Source organism: Halyomorpha halys, unplaced genomic scaffold (assembly GCF_000696795.3).
Source record: "Halyomorpha halys isolate HHAL.00 unplaced genomic scaffold, Hhal_1.1 Scaffold770.1, whole genome shotgun sequence".
Lineage (NCBI taxonomy): Eukaryota > Metazoa > Arthropoda > Insecta > Hemiptera > Pentatomidae > Halyomorpha > Halyomorpha halys.
Window position 1 is genome coordinate 32,704 of NW_027107091.1, and position 18,268 is coordinate 50,971.

Consider the following 18,268-nt stretch of genomic DNA (forward strand, 5'->3'; position numbering starts at 1 on the left):
TTATTACTATTAAAAAAATGATCTATTAAATCGTTTTCTGCACTTAATGAAATTGTTTTAGTTGCATTTTAATATTTCTATAATAATTTATTATACCTATATATTTATGTTCCTAGTTTTGTTCTACTGATTTTTTATCAGATGATACAAAAAATTTATGAGAATGTACGTTTTTTGTATATAAAATACATCGTATAACATTATCTGTTGTAATATTTTAATCATCCAATTACTCCTTCTATCTGGGATTTTTTTATTTTATTTTTTGTTTTCAGGATGACTTATGGAGTAAATATTTAGAATATCTTATTAAGCATGAGGAAGGAAAGCTTTTCCGAGAGGTATTGCAGAGTGCCAGTGGTGTTGATAAATTAATTGCAATGGCATTGGCCACATTTAACCTCAATGAAAATTTAACTCAAGGTAGGTCATTATATCTCATCCACAAATTTTCAGAGTATGATTTTTCTATTAATCAATTACTTTATTATGCGAAATTTGAATTAAAAATGCTGTAAATTTAATTTGCTGTTGCATGAGGGTCATTTAACCATAAGCTAGGTTTTTTTTTAAAACTTCATTAACTCAAGTAAGTGGTTTATCAGAAATATATTATTTTTCTCCTTAATCTATGGATACACACCATTACTTCGAAATAGATTACAACCATCATCGCAAGTGTCGTAACCACTGCCATGGTATAAAATATATGATAGTTGCTATCTTGACAGTTTTGTAACATTAGGCATGATATTTGACAGTTAACTGCCATGGTAGAAACTAAATGATGTTAGATGTTATGACAAATACTTTTAACTGTCCAAAATTACTTTAAAGTAACTTCTTGTGAAAATTATAAAATAAAAAAAAGATTTCATTAATTACAAAATAAATTATTTCAAAAATAATTTGATTAGGTTTTTAACAATTTATTTTAAAGACAGACCTTATCCTTCAACTGTGTATACCATTTGTCAAGATGGTTTTCTACTTAACTCCCCCTTAGTCAGCTGTCATGGTGTTCATTTTTCTACCCCTTCTGAGGAAGTGTTTTGCCAATGAAATACTCTTACATGAGAAGGGTTGGTTTCATTTAACAGTTTGTACATAAATTGTGCAAATGACTTGGAAACTTCCTTCTCACTCGTCTTTGTTACTGTTATTTGTTATGAGGGTGGGCCATGGGTTACTCCAATAAACTGTTATTTTTAAAGTATTCTGCACATCTTCCTATGGGAATAAATTAATTTTATTATTTTTTAAAATATTTCAACAATTATTTGTAGAAAATTGTAGTCTGAAAAGCTTAAACTAGATAATAAAAAATACCATCTTAATTGGACTAGTATTACCAAAGATACAGGAAACAATTTATGTATTGGGTTTTGCAACCTAAGCTGTAAGGGAAGTGCGTACAAACCAGTTATTTATTGTTTATTATCAGTGATATAATAAATAATTAATTTAAATAATAAAAAGTGATGGATTTATAACTGACTGTGGACTATATATGTGAGTAGAAGATGATTAGGGGTGCAGTCAGTGAAGAACATAAATTAGTTAAAACATATTTATTAGCGCCAATGTTTTGGCCAAAATTTTAGGCCTTCATCTTGGCTAAGGACAAAAAAGGACCTGCCTCTAGTGGTATGTCTTTTGTTCTTTTCTACCATCTTTCCTCTCCTTCCTTATTCTATTTTTTCCCTTACCCACTTTATTACTTACGCTCACCACATCTTATTAATGTTAGTTATATTACTACTCTTAGCTTACATATCTTAATATATATTTCTTTGATTCTGTTATTCTACTGACATATTTAATTAATCACATATACGTTTTTCTTTATATTTTTTATATTACTTCAATTTTAAATAATTTCCAATTTAGTTTAATCCAAATATTCCTCATATTAAAATTTTGGCGGATATTACCTAAATTAATTGTAATTTTAATGGTATCCCTGGTATGAATGGAGTAGAAAGCATATAATGGTTTTAAAATAAATGAAGTATGGTGAAATAGGGAGATAAACCTTTATTCTTGAAGTGATTTATAACACAACTGATTATATGTGGTTTAGCCAAAAGTGTTTACAAAGTGGGTTAGTATATAATTTTGATTATTGATTTAAATAGGGTTACATAGAATACTGATAGGTATTATAATTTACTTGTAGATCGTTTGGCGAGCAATTGAGATTTTAGTTGATCTTGAAGACTTATTCTTCTATTATGTTTAGTTCTCTCATCCTGCATCTGCTCCTTGCCTGGGTATGAAAAACTACTCACTCATGGTGATAGTTGACTATGAGGAAAATAATGTTGCCCACGGTTTTATTATTTATGATCATTCTTAATTTTAATATTACTTTCAATATTCTTATATCATTACACTATGCATTTTCTTCAATACTACTCTTAGTATTTTTCTTGTAATTCTGTAATTCCATTCTAGTATTATGGTTATTATCTTGTTTTTGTTCTTAGCCTTAGGCCTGAAATTCTGGCTGAAACGTTTGTACTAATAAATACGTTGTTACTTATTTCTATTCTTCACTTACCTCCCCTCAGTCATCTTCTTCATATATATTTAAATAATAAACTATTGTATTGTAATTATAAACATTTTACTAACCGTATATATTTTTTATTCTTATCCATTAATCATCTGTCCGTGTAACTTCATTTCATATTCAAATATTTTCTCTTTTGCAGAAGAAAGATATGAATTGCAGTACCAGAGTATAAGGATTGTCTCATTGTTAGTTAAATACGATGATCAATGGCTCTCTTCAATCAATCAGTTAGCCTCAACCTACATTCACATTTGGTGCAGTGACCAATATTTGGTATTTATTTTTGTTCATCATAGTTGCGTCTATATAGAAAGTTGGAAAATTAATTTAAATGTGATTAATGAAACTCTTCTTTGTAGACTCGCCACAAAAATATAGAAAATGTTACTCACATCCATTGGAAGGAACCTAAACTAATAGTTAAAATATTGCTTAATTTCTTTAGTCATCATCCAACAAATATAGACCTTCTTTTTCAAATTTTGAGATGCTTTACAGAAAGATTGCTCCCTGACTTCCAGGTTTGTCATAGACTAATTTTAATAGAAATAATATCATTAATGATTCGTAATAACAATGCTTAGTTCTTTTTCTAGTTTGTACGAGATTTCTTGGACACTACTGTTGCTCAGGGCTATACTGTGGAATGGAAAAGAGCAGCGTTTTTCAGATTTGTTGAATTGTTTCCTATTACAACTCAACCAAATACAACGATGCTGTCTCAAGAATTGAAAGCTAAAGTCCTCCAATTTATCATAATCCCTTGTTTTGCCGTTTGTTTTGAAAGAGGAGAAACTAATAAGCTTATAGGAGGACCGCCTGCACCAAATCTCGATTCCCCAGAAAATATTGTATCCGTATTTATAAATAAAGTAAATATTTCTGTTTATTTTTTTTTTAATCTCAGCTAAAATAAATATAATTTTATTTGTATTTCATTTACTAATTGTTTTATGTGTAAACCAGCTAATAGACCCGGACAACCCATTTGGGCAAGGAGACTCGGTTAGAATTCTTTTGCTGCAGTTGTCCTGTTTGCTTGTTGATCAGGCGTTAGCTCATATTCACGACACTGCAAATCAAGGCTCAAAACTGAGAAGATTGATGACATTTGCATGGCCTTGTCTTCTTACAACAAATTGCGTTGATCCAGCTACTAAATACCATGGTCATCTTCTTTTTGCACATATTATTGCTAAATTGGCCATTCATTCTCCACCATACAAAAGAATAGTATTGCAAGGTATGTTATTAATGTATGAATTATATACTTTGTACCTAGATTATCTGGTATTCAATTATCTGTTTCCAATTAACCTGGTTAAGGAATATATAGATAATAAACAATAGGTAATAAAAGGAAATGAAGAAATAATATTTAAGTAGATGAAGGGTTACACAGGGAACTCAGATTGCAAAGCAGTTAATAAAATGGCTAAATTAGCTGTTACAATGCCTGCAAAAACAAGATGAAGCAGGAAGAGTGATTTCTTTTTTTATCAATTTTAAAAACAAAGATAAATTTAACTTATTAATAGCATAACATCATTCCTAATTTTTTGTTAACAATTGAGATTTTTTATGGCTCATTATTATTTAATTCCAACTCATTGGTATAGTTCATTGAGATTTTTTATTTTTAATATTTCTGTAAAAATGTTCTAGTTTTTCGAACGTTACTTAAGGCTCATGCAGTGGAAGTTCGCCCCGTAGTTAGACAAGCTTTAGAAATTCTCACACCAGCTATGCCTCTCCGAATGGATGATGGTTACACCATGTTGACTCATTGGACTAAAAAAGTTATCGTTGAAGAAGGGCATTCCATGCAACAACTGTTTCATATTTTACAATTGGTTGTGCGTCATTACAATGTAAGTAGTGCCCCCTTAATATATTTTAAATTGCTAAGACTCCTTACTATATTCTTTATATTATTCTTAATCAAAAATATTTTTAATACCAGAATCCAAAGAATTTCATGAAAATGAGAGATTGAAACTAATAAGAAAATTACAGAAACTGAATCATAATTTTTTATTTATGAATGAATGAATGAATGAAATTTGTTTATTTATTAAAAAAAAAAATGGATCTATTTAGATAATTAAGAAAACTTAAACAATGGAAAAAATATCTGTCTGTGTGTGCAATTTTAACTAAAACAAATAAATAACAAAACTTTTTTTAAAAAAATAAGAAGTCAATAGTTTAAAACAGCAATATGGTATTTATGTTAAAAGAAACAAAACAATGATATCAAACTTGTAACAAACTGAGGTTTGGCATTAATCCCTCACATGTTAACCAACTGAGCTCTTTCCAGTGTAACCTGTTGTACATAGTTGCCAAGAGCTCTTCTATTAGAGCCTATTCATAAACTGAGTAATTGTTCTGGAGAGCAGGTCCACTGCCTAAAATAGTTTATTTTAATTTCACTCTGAATTATATACTGGGCAGTTATCAATACTATAATGCATACACGGCTTTATACTTAAATTGAGTAATTCCGCTCTAAAAAAGAAAATTGACCACATCAATTAGATCAAAATTACCATTTAAGTATGACATTTCTGTTTAAAATACTAGCTTGCGTATAAAGAAAAACTAAATCAAAGACAATTTCCATGATTATTTTGTTTCTTAGATTCCTTTATGCTATATCTGACTGAGGTCAATCTTCCGTGCAGATCGACAACATTTGAAGTATCGAAATTAACTCCATGACGTTCCTCAAATTTCTGTCACTTCGAGTACCAATAAACTCTTTTTTATCACTTCTTTTGCTAGAATGTGAGGTAAACGGAAACCTGGCATCTCCAAAACTTTAAAATATAATTGAAGTGTTTTCAGCATATATATCGACGTGATGCCTGTTTCCTGGGTTAAAATATAATTAGATCTAAATAATTTTATATATACTATATAAATGAACTACATAAGAAAACGAAATATCATAGTACTATACAATATTTTTGATAGATCTTATATTATTAGTATAATATTTATTTATATGAAACCCCTGGATCTCTCAAATATTGTATCTATCTTGTATGAAGAGACTGAATTAGTAATCTAAACTTTTTATATGTTTTTCTCAGGTATTTTATCCTGTCAGACACCATCTTCTTCAGCATATGGTAAATGCATTGCAACGGTTAGGTTTTAGTGCTTCATCAACTTTAGAACATAAAAAACTTGGTTGCGAATTAGCAGAGGTTATAATTAGATGGGAACTACAGAGAATCAAGGACGAATCACAAAATACTCAGGTAATTACTACAGATAAGGAAGTTTATATTACAACTGCTTTTTACTTAAATAATTTTTTAGGTTTTAAAAATTGTTTGGTTTGTTTTAAAATAATTGGAAATTAATATTTGTTTTCAGTGAAATTTTAATAGCTTTATTATTTACAATTTTTAAAAGTATTATTATTTTATATATATTTGTATTATCTAGTTCCAGACTGGTAGTTTTGTTAATAATAACAAAAAATATCCAAATAGTCTCAACTTTCTTTATTAAAACATTTTACGTGTCTAACATTTCTGCAGATCTGAAGGACACTAACAAAATAATAGCTGTTTAATTCAGATATTTCCTGGGTTTCATTGTGGATTCAATGTTGTGAGATATTACCCGAATAAATTATAATTTGCTGCTAAGCTGGTATGATTTGAATAAAATGTATTTGTAATGTATATAATGAAATAAAGGTAAATAATGAATTAAGTATGGTGAAAAGTGAAAATAAAACCTCTATTCTTGAATGATGTATAGAACAACTAATCATATGTGATTGAACCAAAGGGGTGTACAATATGAGTTGTTAGTTAAATTAATTTTGACTATTAATTTAAATGGGATTATATGGAATAATTGAAGACATGGTTTACTTGGCAGCTGATTGGTGATGGGCTATTGAGGTTTTGATGAAACTCAAAGATTGGTTCTTCTATTATACTCTGTTTCCTCATCCTGCCTCTGTCCCTCTGCCCGGGTGTGGCGAAAAATCACTCACTCATCCTAAATGTTTGATCTCAGCCAAAAAGCTGAGAGCTGGTACCTCTCAGACTTTGGTCACACTTTCCAGACCAATTGGATAGAGACCCTACTGCTTCATATGTTGGCCAATAGATGGTAGCATCTTGAGGTTCAATTCTAAATGTGTGAGGGGAGTCTTCCTCAAACAACAGCTTTAGTTATAATTTATTATTAAATGTATAAAAAACATTATTAATTATAATTTTCATGCTTAATTTTGGTTCAATTGAAATTAGTGATAAAATAGTGGCAAATACAGGTAAATTAAAATTTAGAACGGTGCAAATTTATTAGTAAAGAAATATGTTTTCCCTCATTGATTCTGTTTTATAGGATTATTTTGGCTATGTTAAATTGATTTGGACATAAAAGCCTGCAAAGTTTTATAAATCAATTAAGGTGTACAAATTATAATTAATAATGTTTTTGAGACTATTAATAATAAGTTATAATTAAAGCCGTTATTTTATTTGATTGTTCTTGATGATGGCCGGATCGGAACAAAACATTGAACATTTGATATGTTTTAATAAAGAAGGTTGAGACTATTGTAAAAGGATATTATTTGTTATTATTATTGTTTTTATACTGTTTTTTAAAATTTTAATGATACAATTTTTAAAAACAAAACATTAATTCTGATTTTGATTCCCTTTCTCTAAAGTAGAAACTGTTTTAAAGATGTCCTGTTTTAAAGAGGAAATTTAAGTGTGAGCATATGATGAAAAACTACTAAATTTTTATTCTTAGAATTTCGTAAGCTATATGTGCTTGCCACTCTCTTTATTGATTTTTATGTTTAACCAGGAAGCTACAGATATCGGGATGAAAAGACTGTCTATAGAAGATTCTGATCAAATGAGGAAGAAAGGGCCAGCCACTGTTGCCACTGGAAAGAATGATCCTGATGCATTAAAACCATTGGATAAAAACCATGCTGATGTTTTGATCAACTTCCTAATGCGTCTTGCTTGTTCGGTAGGTTTTAGTGTTTCCTAGATTTATGAGCTAATTATTACTATTAAATATCAATTATTTTTTACTGTGATCAGGTAAATGAAGCGAATCCAGTTGCAGCTGGTATGGCAGCTCCAGGTGAAATTTTATCCAGGAGGTGTTACAATCTTGTGAGGACAGCTTTGAAACCCGATGTTTGGCCACAGTATACAATCGATTTCAAACTCCCTTGGTTAGAAAAATTATTCTGCTCTGTTGACAGTCCTGAACAAAATTTAGGCAATATAAGCATCGGTCTTGAACTGTTTACTTTAGCCCTATCCGTTATGAAAGAAGACCATGTTCTTGCTACTTGTAAAACACTTCAAAAAGGCCTAAATGCTTGTATATCGAGCTCAAACAACAAGGTTTGTTCTACTGAATTTTTTTTATCTACTTTTAACAACTTGTGTTATTTATTTACAAGTACTTGTGTGTTGTGCCCAATGCCAGGTTGTAATTCATTAAATATATGAAAAATAGTGATAATAATAATGGAATAAAATAAAAACAAAAAAATAATAATATATAATTTAATTTATTGTTCGGGACTGGTTTATCAATTATAATAACTATTATCCATACAGTCTCAACATGTTTATTCTTTTACAACTCCAACGTTTCGGCCTTTATTCTCTAGGCCAATTATCTTATTTATAATATCATAGCTACAACAAGTTATTAAAAGGTTATAGGCCATTCTGTCTTTGTCAAAAATATCCTTGTCAAAACATTGCTGTTATAAGACAATAATTATGTTGAGACTATATATTTTTTATTATAATTGATGAACAAATTAGTTTCAAACAAGAAATAAAATTTTAAATATATATATTTCCAATTGCTTTTCTTAATGTGTTTAAATTATTATAAAAATCTATTTCGATTTTATTATTTTTTTCACTGGTGGGAGAGAGGAATCATCAATAATGATGATTGACAGAAAGACTCATGTGGCTCATTCATGTACAATATTGGAAATTTTGAAATAATATTGAATGTGTCCTGATATTGAAAGGTAGAGCAGTCCGTGTAAACAAGGCGTGTGATCATGTTGCCATGGCTATTAAAAATACCATTTGGCAATTAATTCTTGAATTTATCGAAGTTTATTGTTCACTCCCAGCTTTATAGCACTAACCACAGGGGGAGGGGGGAATTAACAGTATGACGTGCTAATTGAAAGATACCATGAAAATTTTTATGAGGATTAAAATGCATAAAAGTTTGATGTCACTCAATATGTTCATACAAACGGACTGACAATTAAATATTGAACATTTTTACACAGTGTTGCACTATATTTTGCACAAATATAACTGTTGCACAGTAATATTGTATGTCTGTGAAAAGGCTTCTATCATATTGTGCATGATTAATATGATATGTTATAAATAAATTATTATTTTTAAATAAATATACTCATATTTCCAATTAGTTAGAAGGTATTTAACATGAGATTTCACTTAATACAGAATTTGGGAATTCTGTCTTAAGTAAAAGGTTCAATTCTAATTTTGTATTTTACCTTGGACTTTTGTCTTTTTTTTTAGATTATTCGTTTGACTCATGCATTGCTTACTAGATTAATGAGTATTTTCCCTACTGAACCATCTACTTCCTCAGTATCCTCGAAATATGAAGAATTAGAATGTATCTATTCCTCTGTTGGAAGGGTAATTATTATCTCTTTAATCAATATATTTTCATATTCATTTCAATGAATTTATTTCTCATGTAATACTTAAGTTTTTTTTTTTTTAATCTTGATTAAAAAATATTACAATATGTTATAGGTGATCTTTGAAGGATTAGGAAATTATGAAACCAACACAAACAGTAACTCGAGCTGTCTATTTGGAACAATTATGATGCTTAAGGCTGCATGTAGTAGTAACCCTAGTTATGTAGATAGACTCATCGCTCCGTTTGTCAGGGTTATTCATCGAATGACACGAGAACATTTGACTGCTACCGCAACAGATGCTTCTCCTGGTTCGTAAATATCTCAAATTTACTCTGAATAATTTATTTTTTCCAAGATGTTAAAAGAATATAATATTGGACATCTAATTTCAGGTACAAGTGATCTACTTATCCTAAGCTTGGATCTTGTAAAAAATAGGATTTCCTCCATGAATGGAGATACTAAAAAAACATTTATTGGTCCAATACTGGTTGGATTAATCGAAAAGTCTCCAGATATAAAAGTTATGAAGGCAATCTGCAAAGTAAGTCTGTATAAGTAGTTGTTTTTTTACTTGACATAAGAAGTATTCCAATACTCTTATCCTAATTAAATTTGCAAGTATATTTATCTGGAATTAAAGATTTTTTAAAAATATTTATTGACATTTACAACAGTGTTCACAAAAAATACATCTAGTAAATTTGATATTAGATTATAATGGTATGATATAGGCTTGTTGAGAAATTACCCATTGCTAGCACTCTAATAACATTTCTACATCAGAAGATCTTGAGGCCATCTTATTTTCAGGCACCTCGGAGTTTTGTCAGGAGTTGAAGATGAAGCAAGGTTAGAAACTTGTGGGTTTGGGTAATTAGAGAGTTTATCATGGAAGAATTGATATTTGGTTCTGGCTTGATCGGTTACATATAGGACACTAAGATCTTTATCGACGATTTTATTTATGACAAAGTAAGGAGCACAGAGGATTTTGGATAGTATGGATTGGATACGAAAGTTAAAGTGGGCCTTCAAAGCTCAACTCTGTATGTCCAGATAGGCCATATTATAGTAATGTAAATCATTATTTTGTTACGGATTTTAAGTTTAGACTGTTTGTCTAGTAAGTGTTGTGACAGCCGGAATCATTATGCAGTTTCCTGTCTTTTTATTCTTGTGTGAGAATTCCAAGTTTGTCATTTGTCCAGATGTAATCCAAGATACCAGATCTGTTCGACAGGAATGAGTGGCTATTATTAGGTGATACTGTGGGGCAGGAAGTCGTGGGTTTATGATGAATAGTAAATGTGATTTAGTGGGGTATTTTGGAATTTATTGGAAATTTGACAACAATGGAATTAAAGAGTAATATTATTGTAATATATACTATAAAATATTTATTTTTTACTTTTTAAAATGCTTTAGAAAAAACAATCTTTTTGCTTCCCTTCATAAATCAAAGTTATCAGTCAGTTATTATTAACTCTTTATTGGTTATTAATTATTCTTTAATCTACCAACTTCTAGTAAAAGTATATTGCCTTGTGAACGAGTGTAACATTTCTTTTTTTAGTTTGCATTATTCTAAATGTTCATAAAGAGATATTGAATTTTTTTAAAAGTTAAAAGTATTGACATTCTCTGTGGTAACCTTTTAAAAAACTGGAATTATAATTGAAGTCATTTTTTTCCTGTCATATAACAAAATTAGATGAATAAATTTTTAATATTAGTTTGTAAGTATCACCCTTGTGGTATATAGTATGTTCCATTAAACCCTTCTCATTTGTTTTAGATGGTTGAAGAATGGATAAAAAATACAAAATCTCTTACTGGACCTAGTTTAAGAGAAAAATCTATTCTTCTGGTTAAACTGATGCAGTATGTAGAGAAAAGATTCCCGGATTTAAATACACAATTTTTGGAACTTGTCAACTTTGTATACAGGTATTTTCGTTTGTTTACTTGAAATTTTTTTATTTTAAATTTAATTAATGAATCTTTGTATTTAATAAATACTTGTTTGTGATAGGGATGAAGCTTTCAAAGCTACAGAGCTTATTCCAAAATTGGAACCTGCATTCTTAGCTGGATTACGGTGTACTAATCCCCAAATAAGAACTAAATTTTTTAAAATATTTGATGGCTCCATGAGACGCAGGCTTCACGATAGATTGATGTACATAGTCAGCTCTCAGAACTGGGAGCCAATGGGTCAAAATTACTGGATAAAGCAATGCTTAGAACTAGTATTAGTAACTGCAGAAGAAAGTAAGTCATTTTTTACTTTATAGATTTTTATCAATTATTTTATATAAAAATAAAATAAAATTGATATGTATATGTTATGTCCTAAGCACAATAATTATGTTAAGAAATTCTAATGAAAGTTCTTAATTATCCAACCTATTAAATCTTTCAAATAAAATTCATTGGTACATTAATGGAATATAATGTACTAACGTATTATTTACTTATCTAGAGAGCTCATCTGAAGCAATGGTGCAGTATTGGTTATGGTTTAGGATATATTTTCTTTGCCAAAATCAAACTAATAAAATGGTTACATAATTAAATGTCTTAACCTAATTTATTGGTTTTTATATGCTACAGTTCGCACATCACATAACTTTCACTTACTAACCTGCTTACATCCCCTAAGTTTTGTGTTGAAACAATTTGTAATTTAGGGTTTCTCTAGGTAGTAATAGCAAATATTAATTTTACATTTTAAAGAATACAACATTTTAGCAAAAGATAACAAAACCATCATTCAACAGAAACATTTGAATCGGATGTATCTATTTTTCGTTTTTTATCCTTTATTTATTCATAAATTTCTGTAGTGTTGTGTATTTATACATTGTTTATTATCGCTAACAATGAGAACTTTTTTTTTTTAATAGAGGTATAATGCAGCCAAGATAAGTTGGCTTGTAGGGGAGGGAACTCGTGCATTCCCCCACTTTAGTTTCTTCTCCCCTCCACACAATAACAAACCCCTTATACCGGGTAAAAACGAAGTAGCAGGCCTGAACTTGGAAACTCCTAACTAGTTCGGGATTAGATAGGTCCTTGGAACACATTTATCTCCCTATTCTCAGTTTCGTAAATTACGAATATGGGAGGTTACTAGTTTCTTTAGGTTATCATTTATCTTTGACTGGGACTGTTTCTTATTGATTCTTGTTTTACTTTGTAGGCAAATATATTCACAGCTCTGTTTTGACATGCTGTTTAAGAGCGCAATATCATCCAAAAAGTCATTTTTGAAATTTCATAATCATTGAGTTCAGAAAACAACTACTCCTTTTTAATTATTGGAGAAGTTTGTCGGGGGTGTGGTCAGCAAAGAACAACATAAATAAACAAAACCATATTTATTTATTTTATGACCGCACCCCCCGACAAGCTTCTCCAATCATTAATCTACAGTCAACTATCTACACCTCATTACTCCTTTTTAAGTTTAAATTTGTTGTAAAACAGTTAGTGCAACAATTTTCTTAATTTTGATCTTTTGAAATGTAGTGTATTTGGTCCTAGAATGAGATTAACTTATGATAAATACAGTGATTTATGAATTTTTATAACACACCTCATTCGGCCTCAGTTTTTATGAATTTAAATACCTCCATAACTACCTTTTTGGTTTGAGAGTGGATATTTTTCCCTCTACTCAGTTTACTTGACATGGTATTCTTTTGATATTAATGAAAAATAGTTTTGAGAAAACTGATATGAGGAATTTCTATTTGTAAAATTGTAGAAGTAAGCCGAAGAGAGGAAAGGAAAAGGTAGTCCAGTCAACTGAGTAGGTAGTTCCATCAACCACTTCTGACTATCTATTGTACGGAGCATGCACAGTACAGGATTTGGGAGGGAAAACACGTACTACGCATGCTCCATACAGTCAGAAGTGGTTGTTTAAACAGACCTTGTGGAGAGAAGAGTGGGAGGTTGGCGGAATAACGTTTACCATTCCACATCTCTCTCTCCCTTTACTCACTGGCAAACTCATCTTGGTTGTACAATCCTTTACAGAAAAATTGTTCGGAAATTTGGTATTTAGACCCTGTTTGACTATTTCGATGAGGGTAAGGCCTACCTTCCACCTAGCACTTAATTGTAAATTCATTCACTGAGATTGATAAAAATTGTAAGAACTGTTTTGGAGAAATCGAAAAAAATAAATTTCATGAACTAGCACATTTGTAAAAGTTGCAGTCACATCCGAGTCATATAAATATGTAATTTCAGTTTCTTATGAGCATTTGTTTTTGAGCTAAGCTGTCCTTACACAGAAATACTCATCATTTTGCTAAACTTGTTTATTTGGACTCAGGTGAACTCAAAACGTGTATTTCCGTTAAAAACTCGGATTCAAAATTTTGCCCAAACGCAATACTTTCCATTACTACATATTCTATATATAGGTAAGTTAATATAAAACAAATCTGCTCTTGTGCATTGCCAGAACACTCTTTACAGTTGTATACAGTTATTATTTTTTATTTATTTTATATAGTTATTACACTTCTTTAGTTATTATTTTACCTAAAGTCAGTCAAAACATTAGTAAATATATAAAATAAGTAGCTATTTTCTTTATTATCTTTCTGGACTTGTATTGGCCCCTGTCTTTCCCTACTACTATTGTATACTTAAACTAATAAACGTTGTACTAGAATATTATCCATTAATTTTTTCCTCAAAATGTCTTTACTTTTTAGATTTCCATACACAACTGTCACCAGATACACCATTGTTGGAAAGTGTTTCTAGTGTTATTGAAATGAGTAGTAAATCAGATAAAGAAAAGTTTGGTGTATTTCCCTATATTAAGAGTGAACAAATGGATACAGAAGATTCTGCCAGTGAGGTAATTATATTTTGATTTTAAGCCATAATATTAGTTATAATGATTTAAATTTGAGGATTAGTTTCTAGAACAAGTTTGAACTTTAGTTTCTCTGAACATTTAAATGATTTAATTTATTCCTGTGTCTTTTCTCCAGAATCCTGAAAGCATCGATGCTTTTGTTACTCAGCATTTCCAGCTGGCAAAACTGCAAAAGAAAAATCAAGTTGCTGGTTTCCTTAACTGTGTTGTTCAGTTATGTCATATTGATATTCCGTTAGCTGAAAGAGTCTGGATTGACTTATTTCCTAGAATTTGGTCAATACTTTCAGAAAGGCAGCGAACTGTAAGTTAGAATGTTTAATCATTTTTTCTATAATAAGGATATATTACTAATGAATAAAATATCTTTTTTTTTGTTATTTAGTCTCTTTCTGGTGAATTGCTACCTTTCTTGGTCAGTGGAATCCATGTTAATCAAAAAGATGTACATCCTAGTGCAGTTAGTACACTCTATGAAGGACTTTCATTATGTAATCCACCTATTCAAGTCAGACCGTATGTATTATTAGTGGCTGTTATTTTACTTAAAATAATTTATTGATTAGTGTTTTAGTGATCTAGAATTATTACATGCAAAACACGTTTTTAAAGCCCTTCAAGGTTTCTACTATAGTCCACAATAGGTTCATTAAATAAATTTCTTTCACCTATTTTTGCACCCACAACCCTAATTTCCATCATTATGAACCAAAATAAACTAGATTTTCCCTGCTGCTATCAAACTATAAGTACTTATCATTATTCATATAACTAATATTTTTATTGATTATGAGACAAATGATTTGAGACAGTTGCATAAGATATGTTAAGATATGTTTCTGCAATATCCCGTGTTGTAGAATTTGGTCATCATTAACAGTTGGGCTTTGCGTCTTCCAAGTCAAAATTTAGCTTTCTCCTAAGGCATCATCGCAATACACACTGTAAATTTTATTAATCGTCTGTGCAGCGGATTTTCCATTTCGGAAATAAAAAATCATTAAATGACGAAAATGAATTTTTTTCTCTTCCATTTTGAGCAAGCAAAATATCACTTAAATATAAGGAATCTCGGTTGAAACTGATGCATAAAAGTATGTAATATGTAAACATTATTGACCAAAACTAAAACATGACTTTATAAACACAGAGAGTATTAAATTGAAATATTGAAAAACGCTATGAACTTATTTTACAACCCAATATTTCAATGTATTTTCGATTTTTCTATTGTTTACTTGATTTTATTTTTACTTTTTCTATTGTATTTATATTGTTTACTGTTAACTTGAATTTCAGAACAAAAATATTAAATCTTTTTTAATGAAATGCTAATAGTTGACCATAGATTAACTTGATGAGAAGATGGTTGAGGGTGCGGTCAGCAAATAATACATAAATAAAAATTTATTTATTTGTGGTGACATTTCGACATTAATTTCAGACCTTCATCAGATAAACATAAAAATAAAAGGAAAATAATAAAAAACAAACTTGGAAATATATATAACAATAATTTAGTTGATAGTAGTTGATTGATGATAATATAAGATGAAATATAATATTATAGAGGTAAGAATTATACAAAATAAATAATAAAAAGATTAAAAAACAGAAAGTGTTTAAGAAATAAACATAATGAAAGGTGTGGAAGAAAATGTGTAAATGATGAGTAATGGAATGAAACAAATAAGATATGTAAATAGTGTCTAAAATAATGAAAAAAAAAATTAAATCAACATAATGAAATGTATGGAAGAAAGCGATATGTATGTGACAGAAAGAAAAAAACATGTTAAAATAGATAAAAGATGCACAGTAATATTGATGAGTAAAAAAAAAAAAATAAATAAATAAAAACATCTATAAGACGGAACAAGGGAGAAGAGATACAGAGATTGGGGGAAAAAAGAAAGAAATATCTGAAACCAAAGGGAAACTTAAATGTTTCAGTGGAGGTTCTGTCTGAAATAATTAGATAAAAAATAAATAAATAAAAAGGCCATCCTACCCAGCCAGACCTGCCCCATTAAGACCCCCAGGGAGTGACGGTCCTATATCACTTATGAAATATTTGTTTACAATGGGAAGAGGAAACTTTAAGGCAGTTAAATCAAGCAATATTTAATATGCGCTTGAAATTTGAAAACAGCATGAAACCTGCCTCTCCCACCCTCCATGGTAACTTTACTTATCTGACTTTTCAAACACAATTATAGCGAGTAGGTTCGTCGATGTACAACATGTCACAATCTCACTAGAGGAGATCATAACAAAAAAAGCCATCCTTCCCTGCCGGACCCGCTCCACTAAGACCCTCAGAGAGTGACAGTTCTATATCACTTTTGAAATATTTGGTTAAAACAAGAAGAGGAGGCTTTAAGATGGTTAAATTGAGCAATATTGAAAATGCACCTGAAATTGGAAAATTATGTTAAACACCACACTTTATCGGTAGAGAGTGAGCAAAAATACATTTAACCAAACGGAAACAGTTACCGGCATGTATAACTGACAATGAAAGGCAAATGAGATGGAATAAAGTTGAAGAAATAGAATTAAATTTAAGGTTTAAAGAGTAAAATAACATAATAACTTGTGTGAAATAAATTTTTGTTTATTTGCTAACCGCACCCCCAACCATCTCCTCTATTAAATATTTTCTGGTCCTCCCTTTATGATTATAGTTTTTACTCAACCACACTCCTAATTTTAATTCCTCTGTGGACTTTACACAAACATTAAAAAAAATTATCAAATAAATAAAGAAATTATTTGCTGTAAATTATCAGAAGCCTATTTTCTATCAAAATATGCATAGCCAATTTTTGTATACTCTCAAAAAAACTTTGTTTTTTTTTTATTTAAAAGATTTTATAAAATTCATATTATAACTAGAATGAAAAAAATTCTTATCATTGGTTACCTTTTTAGCCCTGTAATGTCGTATTTGGCCAGAAATCATAATTTATGGCATCGTGTAACCCTTGGTTTGGAAAAATTAGTTGCAGATCAAGCAAACAGCACTTTACAAAATAAAATTAAACGAGACCTAGAGTGTTATGACTTTGAACCTGATGTCACACCTCAACAGGTAAGTTGAAATATATGTTGTTTTTTTTTGTTAATATCAGATTGATGACTAATTATTAAACTTTTACCAGTCTGCAGTGGAACAGCTGTGTGAAATGTATTGTCAGCTGAAAGAAGAAGACATGTGGTGTGCATTGTGGCAAAAACATGCTCGATATAAAGAAACATGCATCGCTTTAGCATATGAACAGCAAGGGTTTTTCGAACAAGCATTAGGTGCTTGGGAGTTGGCTCTTGGTAAAGGTCGTCACGATTATACAAATACTCCTGCACCGATTAGTATGATTCAGGAAGAAAGGCTCTGGGAAAAACAATGGATAAGGTAATACAAATTTATGTACAATGATCTATTGCCATATGTTAACTCTTTTTTAGATATATATGTCATATCATATCATATATTGTTGAATTTTTCAATTTATAGTATGAATTCTTTTTAAAATTAATAAACATTTTGATTGTGGTTTACAACACATTATCATCAAGCTGAGGTAGCTTGGAATCATTTATGACGATAAGCTATTTTCAAGGAAGGTCACTTTTCTAGCTTGTGTTTGGAGTCGTAGCTACAGCCATAGCACCTTCTTTCCCCTTTGGATTGCCCCGAATTGTGTTTAGTACTGTCTCAGCTTCACCAGATAAAATCATTTTGGGTTTTGCCCCCTTTAAGGATTTTTACACTTTCAAAAAAATTTTTTTTAAGTATATAGATTTATTTGATTATCTATTATTTTATTATACACGTGTTGTATTTTCCAATAACATTTTCTATATGTTCAAAAAGTTTTTTTTTTAAATTTTTGTATTTAAAAAAAATTTTACATTGTTTTTGATTATTTCACATTCACATAGAAAATGTGTTGATATACAATCATTTTCTTAAGTCATTTATAAAGTTTAAAAAGCCATAAAAAAAATTCATGGATCAGCTGATTGCATACATTAATTCAGTGACATTATATTG

General features: G+C 29.8%; 1 protein-coding gene across 1 annotated transcript in view; it reads left to right on the plus strand.

Moving 5' to 3' along the window:
• Nipped-A (Transcription-associated protein Nipped-A) overlaps positions 1–18,268 on the plus strand; it is an 89,820-nt gene that overhangs the window by 25,921 nt on the left and 45,631 nt on the right. Inside the window, exons 27-45 of the mRNA XM_014429166.3 lie at positions 276–423; positions 2,718–2,851; positions 2,938–3,099; positions 3,175–3,450; positions 3,545–3,821; positions 4,244–4,449; positions 5,677–5,847; positions 7,430–7,600; positions 7,675–7,986; positions 9,172–9,294; positions 9,415–9,613; positions 9,698–9,849; positions 11,104–11,255; positions 11,341–11,579; positions 14,042–14,190; positions 14,327–14,515; positions 14,597–14,727; positions 17,146–17,305; positions 17,376–17,626. Coding sequence (XP_014284652.1) covers positions 276–423; positions 2,718–2,851; positions 2,938–3,099; positions 3,175–3,450; positions 3,545–3,821; positions 4,244–4,449; positions 5,677–5,847; positions 7,430–7,600; positions 7,675–7,986; positions 9,172–9,294; positions 9,415–9,613; positions 9,698–9,849; positions 11,104–11,255; positions 11,341–11,579; positions 14,042–14,190; positions 14,327–14,515; positions 14,597–14,727; positions 17,146–17,305; positions 17,376–17,626 — 3,602 coding nt within the window. The remainder of the gene's footprint in view (positions 1–275; positions 424–2,717; positions 2,852–2,937; positions 3,100–3,174; positions 3,451–3,544; positions 3,822–4,243; positions 4,450–5,676; positions 5,848–7,429; positions 7,601–7,674; positions 7,987–9,171; positions 9,295–9,414; positions 9,614–9,697; positions 9,850–11,103; positions 11,256–11,340; positions 11,580–14,041; positions 14,191–14,326; positions 14,516–14,596; positions 14,728–17,145; positions 17,306–17,375; positions 17,627–18,268) is intronic.